This window comes from Lonchura striata, chromosome 5 (assembly GCF_050655825.1).
Source record: "Lonchura striata isolate lonStrDom1 chromosome 5, ASM5065582v1, whole genome shotgun sequence".
NCBI classification, from domain to species: Eukaryota; Metazoa; Chordata; class Aves; order Passeriformes; family Estrildidae; genus Lonchura; species Lonchura striata.
The window spans coordinates 56,068,363-56,083,767 of NC_140707.1; the positions used below are offsets into that span (position 1 = coordinate 56,068,363).

General features: G+C 38.3%; 1 protein-coding gene across 4 annotated transcripts in view; it reads right to left on the reverse strand.

Moving 5' to 3' along the window:
- The window catches only part of KCNK10 (potassium two pore domain channel subfamily K member 10), a 52,456-nt gene that overhangs the window by 9,459 nt on the left and 27,592 nt on the right, over positions 1-15,405 (reverse strand). For all 4 annotated transcript variants that reach the window (XM_085580624.1, XM_077783998.2, XM_077783999.2 and 1 more), the window contains 2 exons: positions 12,606-12,723; positions 9,518-9,678 (listed from right to left, as the gene is read on the reverse strand). In XM_085580624.1, the coding sequence (XP_085436750.1) occupies positions 9,518-9,678; positions 12,606-12,723 (279 nt within the window). The remainder of the gene's footprint in view (positions 1-9,517; positions 9,679-12,605; positions 12,724-15,405) is intronic.

Below are 15,405 nucleotides of genomic sequence, written 5' to 3' on the forward strand. Positions count from 1 at the left end.
AAAGAGCACAAGAACAGGACTCAGAAAAAGAATTACTTAATGAACAATAACACATGAAATGCAGGACTGACATTAAAAGGAGGGTCTTTTTACAGTTAGGCATGCATTCAGAGGAAATTCACAGTAGAGTCTAACTGCTACAGATGAAAAAAATGCTAAGACATAATTGTACTTACTAATGGAATATGTACATTGTGATAATGACATACTACAAAAACGTAATCCACTGCAGTGTTACACCAAGTCACCAAGTCATTATTATAATAAATAAATAAATAATCACATTATATAACACTAAAGGTTGAAAAGTCTGAATAAGTTAATACAATTTTCTCTTTTAAACAGTATTCTTGGAGACAAACTGTCAAATAACTGAGCAACTTCTGCCAGGCTAAAATCATCTGAACCCATTTTGTGGCATGAATACAGAATTTTTTATAGGTGTCAAAAAAAACTAATAACAAACCTCTTCCTCCAGAAAATTTAGCTAATCCTATATCTGTTTAATCTACAGGATTTAAACCACTGTTTAGGCTGTTAAAGAGACGATTTCCACTCTTTTTTTTTTTTTTGGGGGGGGGCAGGTTTGTTTACCAACAAGTTCTTTCCACAGGGATGAAGCAGATAATTTTTAAGACATTCTTCAAATATAAATAATTAGTGCCAGCTAATGTGACCAATTTAAATCCACCTAGAACTAATCTGGAAAACATCAAAAAAGTAATCTAAGAACTGAGTTTTCTGGGCACCCATCAGGGTCATTCCTATTTTCAGCTGACAGTGCTGATTTCATTCTTGAGGTGGCTAGGTGCTAAACTGGCAACATTATTGATGTCACCTTGCTTACATGAATTCAAACAACCTACTGTCAATCTGCTCTAGTGCCAAGCAGAGTAAGGACACACAGAGCAATGAAAACACCTTTATCAGTGATCCAACTTTTCCATTAATAACTGCAGCTTTGCTTTTTCCTCATTTTGTATTATATATACAAGGGGTTTAGTAGTGTTGGCCTTACCTAATAATTTCAGGAGTTAAAATAAACCTTGAGGTATTTACTTTCTTTTTTCTCTCTCTGGCCAAATAGATAAAAGCCAATGTAGTGGATTATTTTATGCTTTCTGCTTTCTTCAGGTGAATTAACTGAGGTACAATTTTTCTGATGGTTGTCACTAAAAGCACCAAACAGTGATTTTAAGTTTGCAAACTGAGACCACACAGTTGATATATATTCCTATGAAAAGGGAGCAGGAGTCATTAAGTAGGGGATCAAAAGAAGCTACAGTCATTTATCTGACTAGACGAAATGCTAATATATGGAACATGTATATTTCCATGAACAACATATTTCACATAAGCTTGTTCCAAGATTCTGTCGTGTCACCTCTCATTTCATAGAAAATTCCCCCAGTATACAGTACTACTAAGCCAAAAATAGCACTGGAAGACTTGCTGCTTCACAGTGAGCTCAGATGGTTTTCCATCTTCCAAACTTTTCCTTTCCTGAATTCCTGACAAATCTCCCCGAGACTCCAGGCAAGTTGGCTACCTTTTTTTTTTGCTAGATGACCAATGGCATATTTGTAGAGATAATGTAATAGACCTGTATGGAAAATGCTGTCCTCATCTCTCCAAAAGGCTCTGTATTTTGGAGCAGAGAAAACGCATTTCAAACAAAACACATTTCTTTAGTATTTCTTTTACTCCCTTCACTTACTCTTAAATTTGTGCCCTTCCCCATGCTGCCAACTATTCTCAGAACAGATTGTCTCTGCCCATGCATTAATTAAACAGCTTGTCTTCTAAATCACTTTCTGTAGACCAAAATATTTTAACACTAGGAATGACAGTCTTTGTACCAAATCCATAAATCAGAATATCACATATATCAGCTCACAAACATTTGATATGTCCTTAGTCAAAATATGTTTGCAAAGATAATGTGTATGGTGCAGGCAGTCATAGTTCACACTGCTTGTCTTTCAGCTCAGCCAAATGCAAGCTAGTCCTGGTCCAGAGCCTGCACACACAGTAAGGTGTGATGCCCTTCTCAATAGGCTGTGTGGAAAGACTGGCACAATGCTGGCTTGGTCATCATGATTTGGTCACATCAACCTCTTAGCTGCCTGTAACAGTCACTGTGGATTTCATTGTAACTTGTTTGAGGTCCTTCACATTCAAAATGAGACTGAAACTAAATGTATTTTAAATATCACTGACTTGGACATAACACCTAAGAAAAATATAACAATATTTTGTTCTTCTCTGTTCTCTGACACTGCTGGTTCCTGTCAGCTCCAACCTCAGGGCACTGCTTCGCCACTGAGATAACATGGTGGCACCTCTGGGAAAGTGTGTTTAAGAATGGGCAGGAACTCTGGACAGGCAGAAGACAAGGGAATAGAGGAGAGAACAAGGGAATAACAAGGTCAGGTGAGTGGGAGCTTCTCCATGGAAACACAAGTACTGCAGTGTCTGCAGCCTATGGAGGACCAGCAAAGGAACAGAGGAAAAGAGTTAAGAACAACAGAGAAACCACTGTGTTCTGACCCAGCCCCTGTGCCATTTGCTGCTGCATCAGGGGGACTGAAGGTGACCCACAGTAACAGCATGGGTGGAGTGAAGCTGAACTTGAAAATGGGGAAGAAAGGCATTTTGAATGTTTGTGGGGATTTTGTTTCCAAACACTCAACTCACTAATGATTTTTTTATGCTAATTGTCAATAAATTAATTTAAAGTCCACCAGTCAAGTTTGTTTTGCCTGTGAGAGTACATGGCAAGTGACTTTGCTGTCTTTATTTTGACCCATGAGGTTATTTAGGGAGCATTCTATTGTTCTTCCCATGTTGTCTCCATTATTATAGGTGAGTGAGCAAATGGCTGTGTGGGTGCTTGCCGCCAGCCAGGACCTACTCACCACATCAGTGAAGAACACTCCTTGAAAACAAGCAGCATAATTATAATATATATTAAAATATAGATGACATTTCAGACACCTTCATGGGTTATGAAAAAGGGTTTGAACCATTCTACTAGATATGGGCTTCCTCTACGCTCTAACTTCAGTGCCTCAGTGTTATTTTAGTTCTCATGTTTTATAAAGAATGCTGCTATGGCTGCACAAGAAGGTTCAGAACCCATCTTCTGCTTTTTAACTGTAGTCAGTAGCAGAGGAGAGACAGATATTAAAAGCTGTAAGCAGTCACATTTATAACTAGGCTTGGGAGGCACAATCCTGAACTCATACCAGACACAGGTCAGAGTAAAGAAGGATTTATTTTATTTTTAACATAATTTTTTCTCCATAAAACCACATTTCTGTGGGGTGTTTGTCTAGACCCAGATGGAATATGCAACAAGCTTCTCACAGAGCAGGAGCTTTCTCTAAGGTCATTCTTGTAAATCTCTGTGCATGGATCTTGCTGCAGTCATAATGTGAGCACCATGTCATGAAAACATAGAAACAATGGCTCAGACATTTCCTAGGCTTGGTATACCTTTTTCCAATCTTCCTCTCACTAGAAAGCACATAGAGGGATTTCTGAGATGGACCCACTAATTTCTGCATGTTGCTTATTACAAAATTAAAAATTATGATCCTAAAGCTCTGTTATGCTGAGCTGTATCCAGCCCAAGAGGAAAAAAAAAAAAAAAAAAAAAAAAAAAAAAAAAAGCAGCAAAAAACCAAATTGAATAAGAGGAATACATGTATACATATGCTTTTCTCAAACACTGGAGCAAAGAACAACCGAGGTTGATGGCATAGACTTCAGCAATTTCAGAGGCTGAATTTGTAATGTGTTTCTCTTCCCTCCCCTCCTTCAACTCACATCTGAGTTACACTTATATTGCCCCACCCAGAGAGTGCAAAAATGTGTTAATAAAGATTGTTCCACATAGCTTCCCTGTACCTGAATGGATCTGATCTTGCCATTCCTTGTATAACATACTCACCATCAAAGACCAGAGGAAAAGAACAAAATTAGCAAAACGTCTGCTACACTTAAGCTGCTTTACTTCAAGTGGACTAGCTGTAAGCTTCACTAACTAAATTAAATACCCAATTAGAGGGCCTAAAATGTCAAAACCTGGGATCCATAGATTTTCTAAGTTATTTTTTAGTACTAGCTTACTATCTTAGGTCTGTACAGAAAAATATACTTTTCTGCAGCTCAGCTATAATGGAGAGGGTAAGCAATCCAAAGAATAAACCCAGCATATTCAAGACAGAGGTTTAACCTAAAACAGAATTCAGAGAGAAATTTGGCTCTGATGAGGAGTCACCACCTGTAATGAAGTCACAACCCTCACCATCAAGCCTACAAGCACCCCTATTTTAACCCTGCTCAGGGAAATGTGACTCTTAGAAGGACCTTTAAGAGGTAACAGGAAAAATAACAGATCATGAGTTGAGATTGTTTACATGCATTTGTTCTGGGTTTGTAAATCACCTTCCTAATTACTGATTTTTTTTATATTTCTTTGCCTTTTTTTTTTTTTTTTTTTTTTTTTGTGGGAATGACTCAGCAAATTGTTAGGCTGAGGTCTGAACCCTGGACTTTCAGCTCATAAGCCTTGTATAATTTTGGAATAACACTGTGAATGTGCAACAGTAGGTTGAATTTCACACCCTGTCCTGACAGCTCTGTTCAGAGACAGGATGCCAGCAGATGGCAGATAGATCACTACATCAGACAGTTACTCTGTGAAACTTATGTGAATATAATTTTTTTTAGTTTTACCTTTTTCTTTACAGAAAATTGCAGTGAATAACACTATATTTAAAAATATTAATATGCTCAGTGGGTTTTTAGTAGTTGATGTAATAACACACTGATGCTGCCTAGTAATGCAATGTGATTAAACAAAATAAAAGAGATTGTCTTGAACAGAGCAAATCCATGAACAGAGGGGAGACTAAGAAAAAAGACTGCATTTTTAAGTGCTCCTCCTGTACACAGTTACATTCTTATAGTGAGTTTCTTTCCCAGTTTGTTTTCCATTCACTTTCAGGGAAGGAATTTGTACAAACAATTCCTGTCATTTTTGTAGTAAGAGATCAGAGAAGCCAAATAAATCTTTCCACCACCTCAATGGGACTACCCTTACAGCAGTAAGCCAGCCCCATCCCTATCTGCCAATTAAGAACTACTTTTCCTAGGACAATTCCAAGGTTAGGTGATGTGTACTGTTATCTTTCAGAAAAATATTAATTGTAGATCACTTTCATAGCATGTCTCTGAAAACTAGAGCAAAACATGTTCTCTGAGCTGAAAACCTGAAAGCCAAATAGCAGATGTGTCTGTTCTGACAGGCCCCTGGTTCAGTGAAGCACAAGGTGCCTACAGAGGCATTGCCTTCCTGCACAAAGCAGTGTATTTTCAGTGGTGCAGCCTTGCCACCACTCATGTCTCTGGCTGCTTGCTCACATCCTGGTATTGCAATGCACAGTCTACCAGCTGCGCTGCCAGACCTGTCCTCTGTGTCTTCCTGGAAACCAGAGGAGCAAAAGCAGCAACCAAGCCCAGGAACTGCTCACAGTGGCCTCACCTCAGAAGCCAGAAAATCCTGGAGTGCTCTCAGAAACTCATTGTGCCCAGGCTGAATTCCTGCATCTGTACTAAACTGCAAGATAAGGGAAGATCATTCGGGTTATGGTAAACACATCTACTTCTGGTGAGAATCTAAACACTTGTTCAAGGTTTGAAAAAAGACTGTCTGAATTAGCCTATATTTAACTCATGATAATGGCAGCTGCTGTGTTCTGTAACAGTGTACTCTGCCTATGGAGTGCTTTCTATCTTTGGATGCTTGCAGACACTGTGTGTACAGAGCATGCCAAAAGAATGGGTTTTTCTACTGTTTATTATAGAAACATACATACATGAGGGAACTTAAGAACAACTTGTGAAAGATAAAAATACTACTTTTATGGCATTATGTCACCTTAAAATGCAGTTTCACTTCTGTTGTGTCTGGCCTTGTACATATTCATTTTCTGGGGAATCATACTTGCATGCATGTAAAAACAGACTGGGACCCAGATTCTGCCCTAGATTATGGAACATGGAATATACAGGAATAAGAAGGAGCTGAGAAGACAGGGCTTTTGTGGGGGAAGTTTTAGTTTACTTCTCTGACCTGGTTGATGCTTATTTACTTGTACCAAATATAATCATTCCAATAGGACAGATGGCATAAACTATTCAAGGCATGGTGTTTGGGATAGCATCATCTTGCCAGTGCCTCCGCTTCCTAAAATGGCACATGAAAATCTCTATTTCTTACAAAGCATTGTTTTGCAATTAAATACCTCCAGCCCTACCTATTCATAAATGAGTAGCTGTTTTCCTGGCTAGTTACACACTGAAATACTGGTAACATTTTGGATTAGAAGATGAGTGGTGGCATGTGCCCAGCTCTTCTGCTGAAGCATTCTGTCAATACTGTTGGGGTAGTGTGTACTTGATAAGAACAGATCCCTTTCTCACTTTATGTATTTCAAATTGTTCTTAAAATTCCCACAGAATGCATGGGCTGATTACTGCAGTAGCTAAATGTGGGATTCCTAGGGTCTAATTTGTGGTGTTAATTAAGGTAGGGCTGGTGGGGCTCTGCTTAGGTTATGTCAGAGGCAGCAGAAGTGCATTAGCACAAGTCCTCTGGGAGGAATCCTCCTTTCATCTTTCCTGATATGCTGAGGAATGCCAGAGGCAAGCTGTCCCTAGTGTGGCATGGGCTCCATGCTCACAGTTATACTGTTGGATGGAGCAAGAGACCTGTTAGGGAAATGCTTTGGGTGAAAGGACTGCGGTGACAACAGAAAATTCTTCCTCTCCTTCCCACGTGCTGATGTGTGCATAATGCATCTTGCCTAGCTTCAGAAATGATCCTAACCACAGGGCAATATCAAGTTGCCTTTGAGTCCCTTTGACTTGTACAGGCAATGACAAAGCTGCAAGGATTCCCAGAACTCTCACTGCCCTCACACCAGCCCTGCAACATTCCTAAGAGTGAAGGGCATAAACAGAGGCAACTGGATACATACAGAAGCAGAGTGCTGAGGTATATGAACATGGAAATTTGATGTATTATACACGTGCTGAGTTTCTTCCCATTCTTTCCACAAGAAACTGGACTGTCCCAATTGCCTGTGAGGACAAATAATACAGGTAGCTAGTTTGTACTCTCTCCAGAGCACTGATGCACCCAGTGACTTCACAGCTACTTCCAGAAGATTTGTGAGGCACACCACCCAACATTTTATTATGTTTTTAAGTGTCTATGTTTGTTCCTTTTAGTTTCTTAGTAAGTACTCTCTGAATTTTTATGTCCTCTCTTTAAAGGTGGTAACAGGTGGTTTTACACCCACAAACATGCTGAATTTCAGTTCATTATGGAGACAGTTACAGAATAAGAAACAAGAGTTACACATTGAATTAAAATTTGCTCAGTGCTCAGCATTAAATCAAGAACTGTTACTCGAGGCTTCGTCTGATTAGGTACAAACATTTATGAAGCCTAACAATGTAAATATGTGATAATAAATTACACAGTTACTAAAATTATATTTATTCTTATATTCTGAATATGCCAAATGTTAAATAATCACCTAAAGTGAAACCACTGGTATTAAGACTATTCACTAAGATGCCTGCAAATTCTAAATTCTATCAGAAATATTTCAAATAGCTGGAACTCATTAGTAAGAGTAACAAATGAAATTATATATTATCCTGTTCACCAAATCACAAAATAAGAGATGTAATAGAATGTAATGGATTTCTGACAATCAAAATAAAAGGAATAAACACACATCATGGCTAAAAAAGAGGACCACAATCTTTAAATTCCTTTGGAAGCTCACAAAATACCAAGGAGGAAAACAAATACTTTGGATGGCTATAAGCAATAAGCAACCACATTGACTCAAGAAAATGAAAGAATACTTTGAATACCAAAAGAGCTCACATTATTGTCCCAAATGGCTATATTCTGCATGAAACATTAGTATCAGCATTAATCTGTGAATCTTAAAATACTTCAAGTATTGCTTTAGCAGGGAGGCTGGACTAGATTATCTCAAGACATCCCTTCCAGCCCCAGATATTCTGTGATTCTCTGATTATTTTAATCATAAACTATCCTACTAACAGTTTAATGGTCTTGTCCATGTCACACAGAAATACAACACTCAGCTAGCTGACAATTAATCAAAGCTTTTCTGACACTCAATCCATATCATGACTTCAAGATTGTAATTTTTCTTGGGCAGAAGCAGGCTGGAATATTCAGAGATTCCACTGAAGTGAAGCAGGTGTAATAAAAAGGTAGACAAAAAATAAATTAGGGTTCTTAGTCGTGTTTTCACCAAACTGAACTGAGACACTTTTCAATAAGATTCTTTTCATTAAATGAAAATATAAGCCTTTGAAGTGCTCTCCAGACAGGCATGTACATCTTTACTCACCCATAATCACTAGTCACTTTCCTACATTTATTCTGATATAGTATTTATGTCTGGTCTGGGACACCTAAAAGTCATTTAATCAAAATGGAAAGTGCTCATTCTTCAGTCTAATACTTAATTACTTCCTTCCAAAAACAGTTACAGCTAATTTGTTCTCATCTGTGGGAATGTTTTAGAAGTAGATATCTATTAAACTAACCAGCTTGGGCAGCTTCTCACACTCCATCCCTGGAAAGACTTACCTTCAGTTATGCCACTTCCAAAGGAAGTATCACACAGGTCACCTCTAGAAGTTCTGCCTCAAAGAGAGAATTCCTGAAGTGAACCATTAGCAAGTTAGCAAAACAGCATTGCCAGGTCTGTGGCACTGTTTGCAAAAGAACTGCTTACAGCAATTCAGACTCAAAAACAGAGGGTACTGGCAACATAAAGGGAAATTACACATGAGGAACTTTAGGGTAGGATATCTTCCTAGTAGGCAGGGCAGAAAATGATAACAATTTCAGCCAGTGGCATTACAGCAGTTTTTGTAGAAGAGCTGCAGATCTACACCAACACATCTGTCACCCTACAGTGAAGGTGTATCACCTATCTCTCTTCCCAGTTCACATTCACAAGAGCAACCCTGCTCTCCTGCTTTTCTTTCAGGCTGTATCAGTAACACAGTCAGGACCTACTCCACTTCCCTGCTCCTTCAGGGAACCATTACCTTCTCTCCATTTTCAGTGAATAGATGTACATATCTAAAGCAACTTGAGGTGTTTTGAAGACGGTTTTACAATTCCTTGTAAGGAAACTAACTTAGGAGACATATTCCCCAGAAATACCCCCAGTAAGGAAATTCAGAGTCTGACCTAAAACCCCTGCCTCATCAGCTAGAGAAGTCTGTTTCTCTCCACTGGCTACAGAGATCCTTACTGACATTAACTATCATCTCAACATGTAAATGTCTCATGGTGTCCAGCATGTAAAAAATGCCACAGGTAATAGCAACAAAATCAAAAGAAGGCTATACAACACAAGCAAAAAACTGTCAGTGAACTTACTCTGAAAACTGTTTCCACCCTTGCAATACCCTTCCCAAAGATGGTTCCAAGTTGATCTCCAATCCCAGCGAGCAGGAAGCCAAACAGTGGAATCCCAAATAGGGCATACAAGATGCAAAAAACCTTGCCACCAACAGTGCTTGGGGCCATCTTCCCATACCCTGAGGAGAAAAGCAATTGTCAGTCTCTCAGGACTTATACACAGCTTTTTAGAAAACAAATTAATTGGTTTTTTAAAATTGTTCTTCCTGCAGGCATACATGCCTTGGTTCCACCTATAATTCCTATTTATAGACTTTCAATGACATGATGTCATTTCCTGGGTAAACCACCCTCTGTTATTCTACTTTTCTTGAAGCCTCAGTTACCCATATTTTCTGTAGATTCTGTTTATCTCAAATTGCTGTTTGCTTAATTCATCTAGCTGATGCCATGGCACAAAAATCCCTCCCTGCTGGCCTGGCACCTGAATGCTGTTGCTCCTCTTGGCCTGTGCCAATGGTTTCCTGATAGGAGTATGATTCATCTGACAAGGTTCATTTTCAGTGGACAAGGCTCATTTTCAGTGGTTAGATCACACTTTTCTCAACCCCTTAATCATACTGACTAGTTACACTGCAGCCTCCAAACTGTATCCTCACCATGCAAATCTACCCTTGAACTCTTTTTTCAGTAAAGCATTATGACTCCAGTAGACATGGCATTTCTGTTAAAATGTTAAAGAGAAAAAACCCAAGAATTGTGACAGCAATATTTGCACCTTTTTATTTAAGAGCAGCTATTTTAATTGAAATGTCATAGAGATTTTGATTTTAACTATACAGAATTACTTAAATATTAAAAATTATCACATAATCAAAAATCACTGATGCAATAATGATGCCTTGTGAGGTTACCTCAAACAGAGGCTAGATAGTGTTAAAGGAATAAAATAGGTATTTATTAAAAGGCTTTCAAAGGATACACCTTGGGCAATACCAGAGCCCAGCCAAGGCTACACCAGGTCACGAGTTTTCACACTTTTATAAGTTTGGGTCCATTTCCGTATTGGGGTTAATTGTCCAGTTATAGCTCCAGGTTATGAAGTCCCTTCCTCCCAGAATGCCCTCCTCAATTTGCCATTGTTTATACCTTTTGGACCTGAAGATGCAATGGTATCCTTGGTTCTTGGGCTGAAAAAGGATTGTTTCGTCTAACTGAACTGTGAGAACTTGCTAACACTCTATATGAAGTTCAGAGTTACATACTAATGCAATACAGAATGTGGAAAAAATAAAAGCTAAAACTAAAGGCATCAATAAAGCATCCAGAGAAAAGGAAATGTATGAAAGTGTCAGGTTCTATTCCTGTTGGGTTGGCATCACTGGCACTGGGCATATCTCTCTGTCATGGGATGCTGAAAGAACTATGCTGACACACAATAATGCATGTCCCATAACCTACTGTCCTTTTCACAGTTGCATCCATCATCCCAGATGTCTCCTAAAATTCCAAGAAAGTCCAGGCTCTATGGGCCACTGAACTGAGGTTGACCAGGTCATCTCCTGAGTTTCTACATGAGAGGAGCCCTAGCAGGCCTCTGGTGGATAAACTAAAACCATTTTCATGCCCTGACACAATACACAGACTTTATGCAGCCTATAAGAATCTCATTCATGGAGAATTTACAACAAATATGGGCAAAAATACACTGTCTTTTCAATAAGTTATTTAAATAGCAGATGTCAATGAATATGCCTGCATGAACTATGCTTACATAGTGGCATTTATTTAATGAGTAATTTAAAAGCTTGTCACTTGTGTCTACTGAGTAAACAAATATTAGGGGGGAGTTTCTTATGTATGAATCAGAAATGTTTTCTTTCTTGCCACCCTTTGGTTTTATGCTACCATCAAAAGTACATAGTAATGTAGCTTAATATAGAGGAACACAGATTGTACACTCTATGCAGCAAAGAAAAGGCAGAGCCAAAGGCACAGACTCTACTATTAGAGATGATCACCACAGCAAGTCTTTAACTGCCACAAGATTTTTTTGTTGTTGTTATTGTATTGCCTGCATAAAAAGCCTACAGAATTTAGTCAGATTCTCACACTTTATTGAAGGGTTATGTGATTATCAAGTGCATGCAGCACAGCTGTAATGTGGAGAAGCACTTTGTACAATATTTAAAGCAGAATAATACTCATAGAAAATGAAAATAAAAATCAACAATTTGCCAGTGATTTCCAAATAATTAGATCTCTTGATCTGATTATTATGACAGCACAATATCAAGTTTAAAATTATAAAACTACTGTATAATTGTCTGCAGATTAATTGTATCAACAATGCTGTTGGTTTATTTTCTTTTTCCTTCAGACCGCCTTCTGAAATCCAAGCTTATTGAACATTCTTCAAGAGAGGAACTGGCTTATAGAGGAGAGATTAAAACCCTTAGCATATCTAAGGCTAACATTCAGAGATCAAATACTAAATATATTGGACACAATGCATGGGGAGAGAGATGATAAGGGCTTGAATAATTATCTTATTAAAATTAGTGGTTCAAGAAAAACTATTGAGCAGTTCAGTATACTCTTCATTTAATTCAGAGAAATGTGTAATAATCAAGGTCATGAATTCTAGAAAGGAAAAAAAAAAATAGGTTTTTTTTTACACAATGTATCATTTGTGTAATTCCTTCCAACTGTTAGTATGAAAGCAAATAAGAATTTTAAAAAGGGTGTAATAATTATAAGAATACATTTCCAGTTATGGAAAGGAGGAGGGTATGAGAAGAATTTCTTCTTCTCAAGCAGTTGCTTGTAGATTGCTTCAATCTACATCAAGAACAGGTTTATAAAGCCTGCAGGAGTGTTACCTGTTTTCAACTCAGCATTGCTATTCTACCCTAGTTATGTAGACAGCTTCTGACACTTACCCAAAGACTCAGTGCCCTTAACACATGCTGGAGTCATGTCTTCTTCTAACAGAGAAATACACTTCAGCTACTTTATTTCTTTGTTGCCTACCTTCCTCAAATTTATTTCATTATCTATGCCTCAGTGTGACTGTGTCTTTTTAAAAAATAAACAATAAACATGCCTATAGTAGTGATGACTGTTCCAGCAAAGAAAAAGGCACCTCCAAGGTCCCAGTGACTGCTGCTGTTAGAGGAATTTCCAACGGGACTGACTCCTGCGCTATCAGCATCAACAGCATGCTGCAAAAAAAAATACAAAGTATCAGCATTATGCATGCCTTACTGTATCCTATGCTAGTTGGCATAGGCTCCAAAGGGAAATTTCCAGGACCATGGAAACAGCTTCAATTTAAGTTTTTAATATGTGCTCATAGTATAGTAGCCTCTTCTTTACACATAAGTTGAATATACAACTAAACTGAATAAACTGGTGGAAGAAAGATACACTGCATAAACAAATGACAAAAGATACAAAGAAATTGAGAAGTAAAGGACCAACACCACAAATTCACCCATATCATTCTTGTAGCAACTACTACCAAAGGAAAAATTCCTTATTGGTAACAGCTCATGAAAGAAGCAGCTTAGAAAGGTAGTAAATACAAATAATATTTGTGAAATCAACTGAATCTAATCAGCCAAGGCTTTAAATTCCAAGACAATCAGTAATTGATTAAGTAATTTATATTTTATGCTAGCAAAAGAAAAAAATATGGTATATATATATATATACACCCTGTTTGAAATTAGCAAATAAGATATCTAGGGAAACATCATAAATAAATTTTGTGATCAGCTCAAACTTCCCAGTTGCCACACTACATATGATCTCATCTCCACAAATACAGCATGATACAGAGACTCCCAGACAGTGCTTGAATGAAGTATATTCTGGATAGAAGCTGAGGTAGCTATACCACTTCCTGGTCACTGTCCTGTGTCCCACATAATACTGAATCAAACCAGACAAACATATCAGCCTCCTGAATGTTTGTTAGGAATTTCTAAAAATGCACCACATTGTATCATGGGGACATACACATTCACTTTTCATTGTAGCCTCACCGTCCAAAGGAAGACAGAGCTGAATACATCAGCCTACAAAGCACAGAAATAAATCTCTCATCAGCATCCGGTATCCTCATTTGAATTGCTCTTAAGTTGACTTTTGAGATGCCCTCAGGCATGTATTTTCAATTTGCTTTTAGATCTCATACAAGCTATTCTTCATCATAGAGAAATTCAGACCTCACTCTTGAGCAGCAGCAGAAATTACTGCCTTTCTTCTTCCAAATGTTCCCAACTGAGTCTAATTTCCATAAAACCACTGCAGAGGAACCAAGCTTCTCTTTTTCTGCCTCCTAATATTTCTAGCTCTTTGCTTTTCTCCCATTCTGCTCCAACCTCACTTCATGTTGCTGTCATCAGCTGCTGACACTACTGTCAGTCCTTCTCTTTCTGTTATTTGCTCCTCCTCCTAAATATTGCCACCAATCTTTAGCCTTGGTAGTTTCAGTGATCTTATTGCTGGGCTCAACAAATGAAGCAAAGTGCTATCTTTTGCATCCTCTTTGTCTTTGTCTTTGTTCAACATGGAATTCCCACCTATCAACTCAGGTTTGACTTTTCTTATTGCATTTCTTTAATTCTTTCTTTCTTTAATTGTTTGCATTCTCTTTTCCCTGTGATTTATGATCTATGAATTGTCATGGTGGTTTTCTATTTCATATTTTCCTACACAGTCTATGTGCAAAACAAGGTTAGCCATTCCATTTTACCATTGCCTCACTTCTTACTGATCATGTCTATGAGCTCTCTCTTGATCTTCTCTAAAACCTCACATTCTCTTATGGGTTTAGCACTGACTTTTAAACAAATCCATTTAACACCGCTTCTCTCCCTAGCCTTCATGATACACTTTCCTCTCTTTCCACTGGTGGCTTATTTACCTCATTCTTTCTTCCACTTCCATTTTTCTCACTCATTTTTTGCCTATATTTCCAACTGACTTCATGGACATAAATGTTCCTCTACTGCTTTTTTAGCCTGGGCAAGTTTCAGCTAATCTGCTTACCAGCTTTTAGTTATTTATCACATTGCCTCACAAAAGGGAAAGGAGTGGGAGGAGAGGCGTATGGGCAAGAGCAGAGACAGCTACATCTAAAGAGATCAGTACAGGACAGCCTTTTTTAAAAGTAGAGCTACTACCTGCCAGGCTAAGCTGATAGAGAAACTACAGCATGAGCAAGCTACACGCTGGACTGGTTTCATTTCATGTGGGCAGAAAGCCAGGGCTCCTCAGCACATGTCTATACCTCAAGAAATAGGGATATAGAGAACGGATGTGTTTCAGACCAAACCCTTTGGAAGGGCTTCTGTACCAGTTGCTGGCATACTGCAGGTGATGTGAAAGCAGAGATCATTTGTTGGTTTATGCAGAACAGCATAAATCAGCATAACAGACAGGTTGCCCGTTTAAATAGGCCATGACACACTGTCAGCTACCCTGGTTACTTCTGCCAAGGAATGCTGTCTGCCCTCCCCTTAAGTCTGTAAATGTCAGCAAGCTAATTACACTTAAATCACACTTGAGATTACACAGTTTAGCAAGTCTTTTAGGGCCAAGCACTAACCCCTGAAGTGAAGGAGTATCCTGTTGCTTTAGATAGCTTTGAGATTCTCAGGCTCCTTTCTCATCCAGAAAAAAAATCATTTTTTTCTTTAAAGCTTCACTGACATCATTCATTTATAAATATCCAACTATTCCAATGCTGTCTTTTATTACATAGCATTTTGTGTACAGTGATGGAGGACAAAAAGAGAGCAGCAAAACAAAAGCAGCCAGCAGCCTGCAGCTAACAGCACTTAAACAACCAATTTCAGCTCATGCATGAGAAAAAGATGCCTTACTACTACCACCAC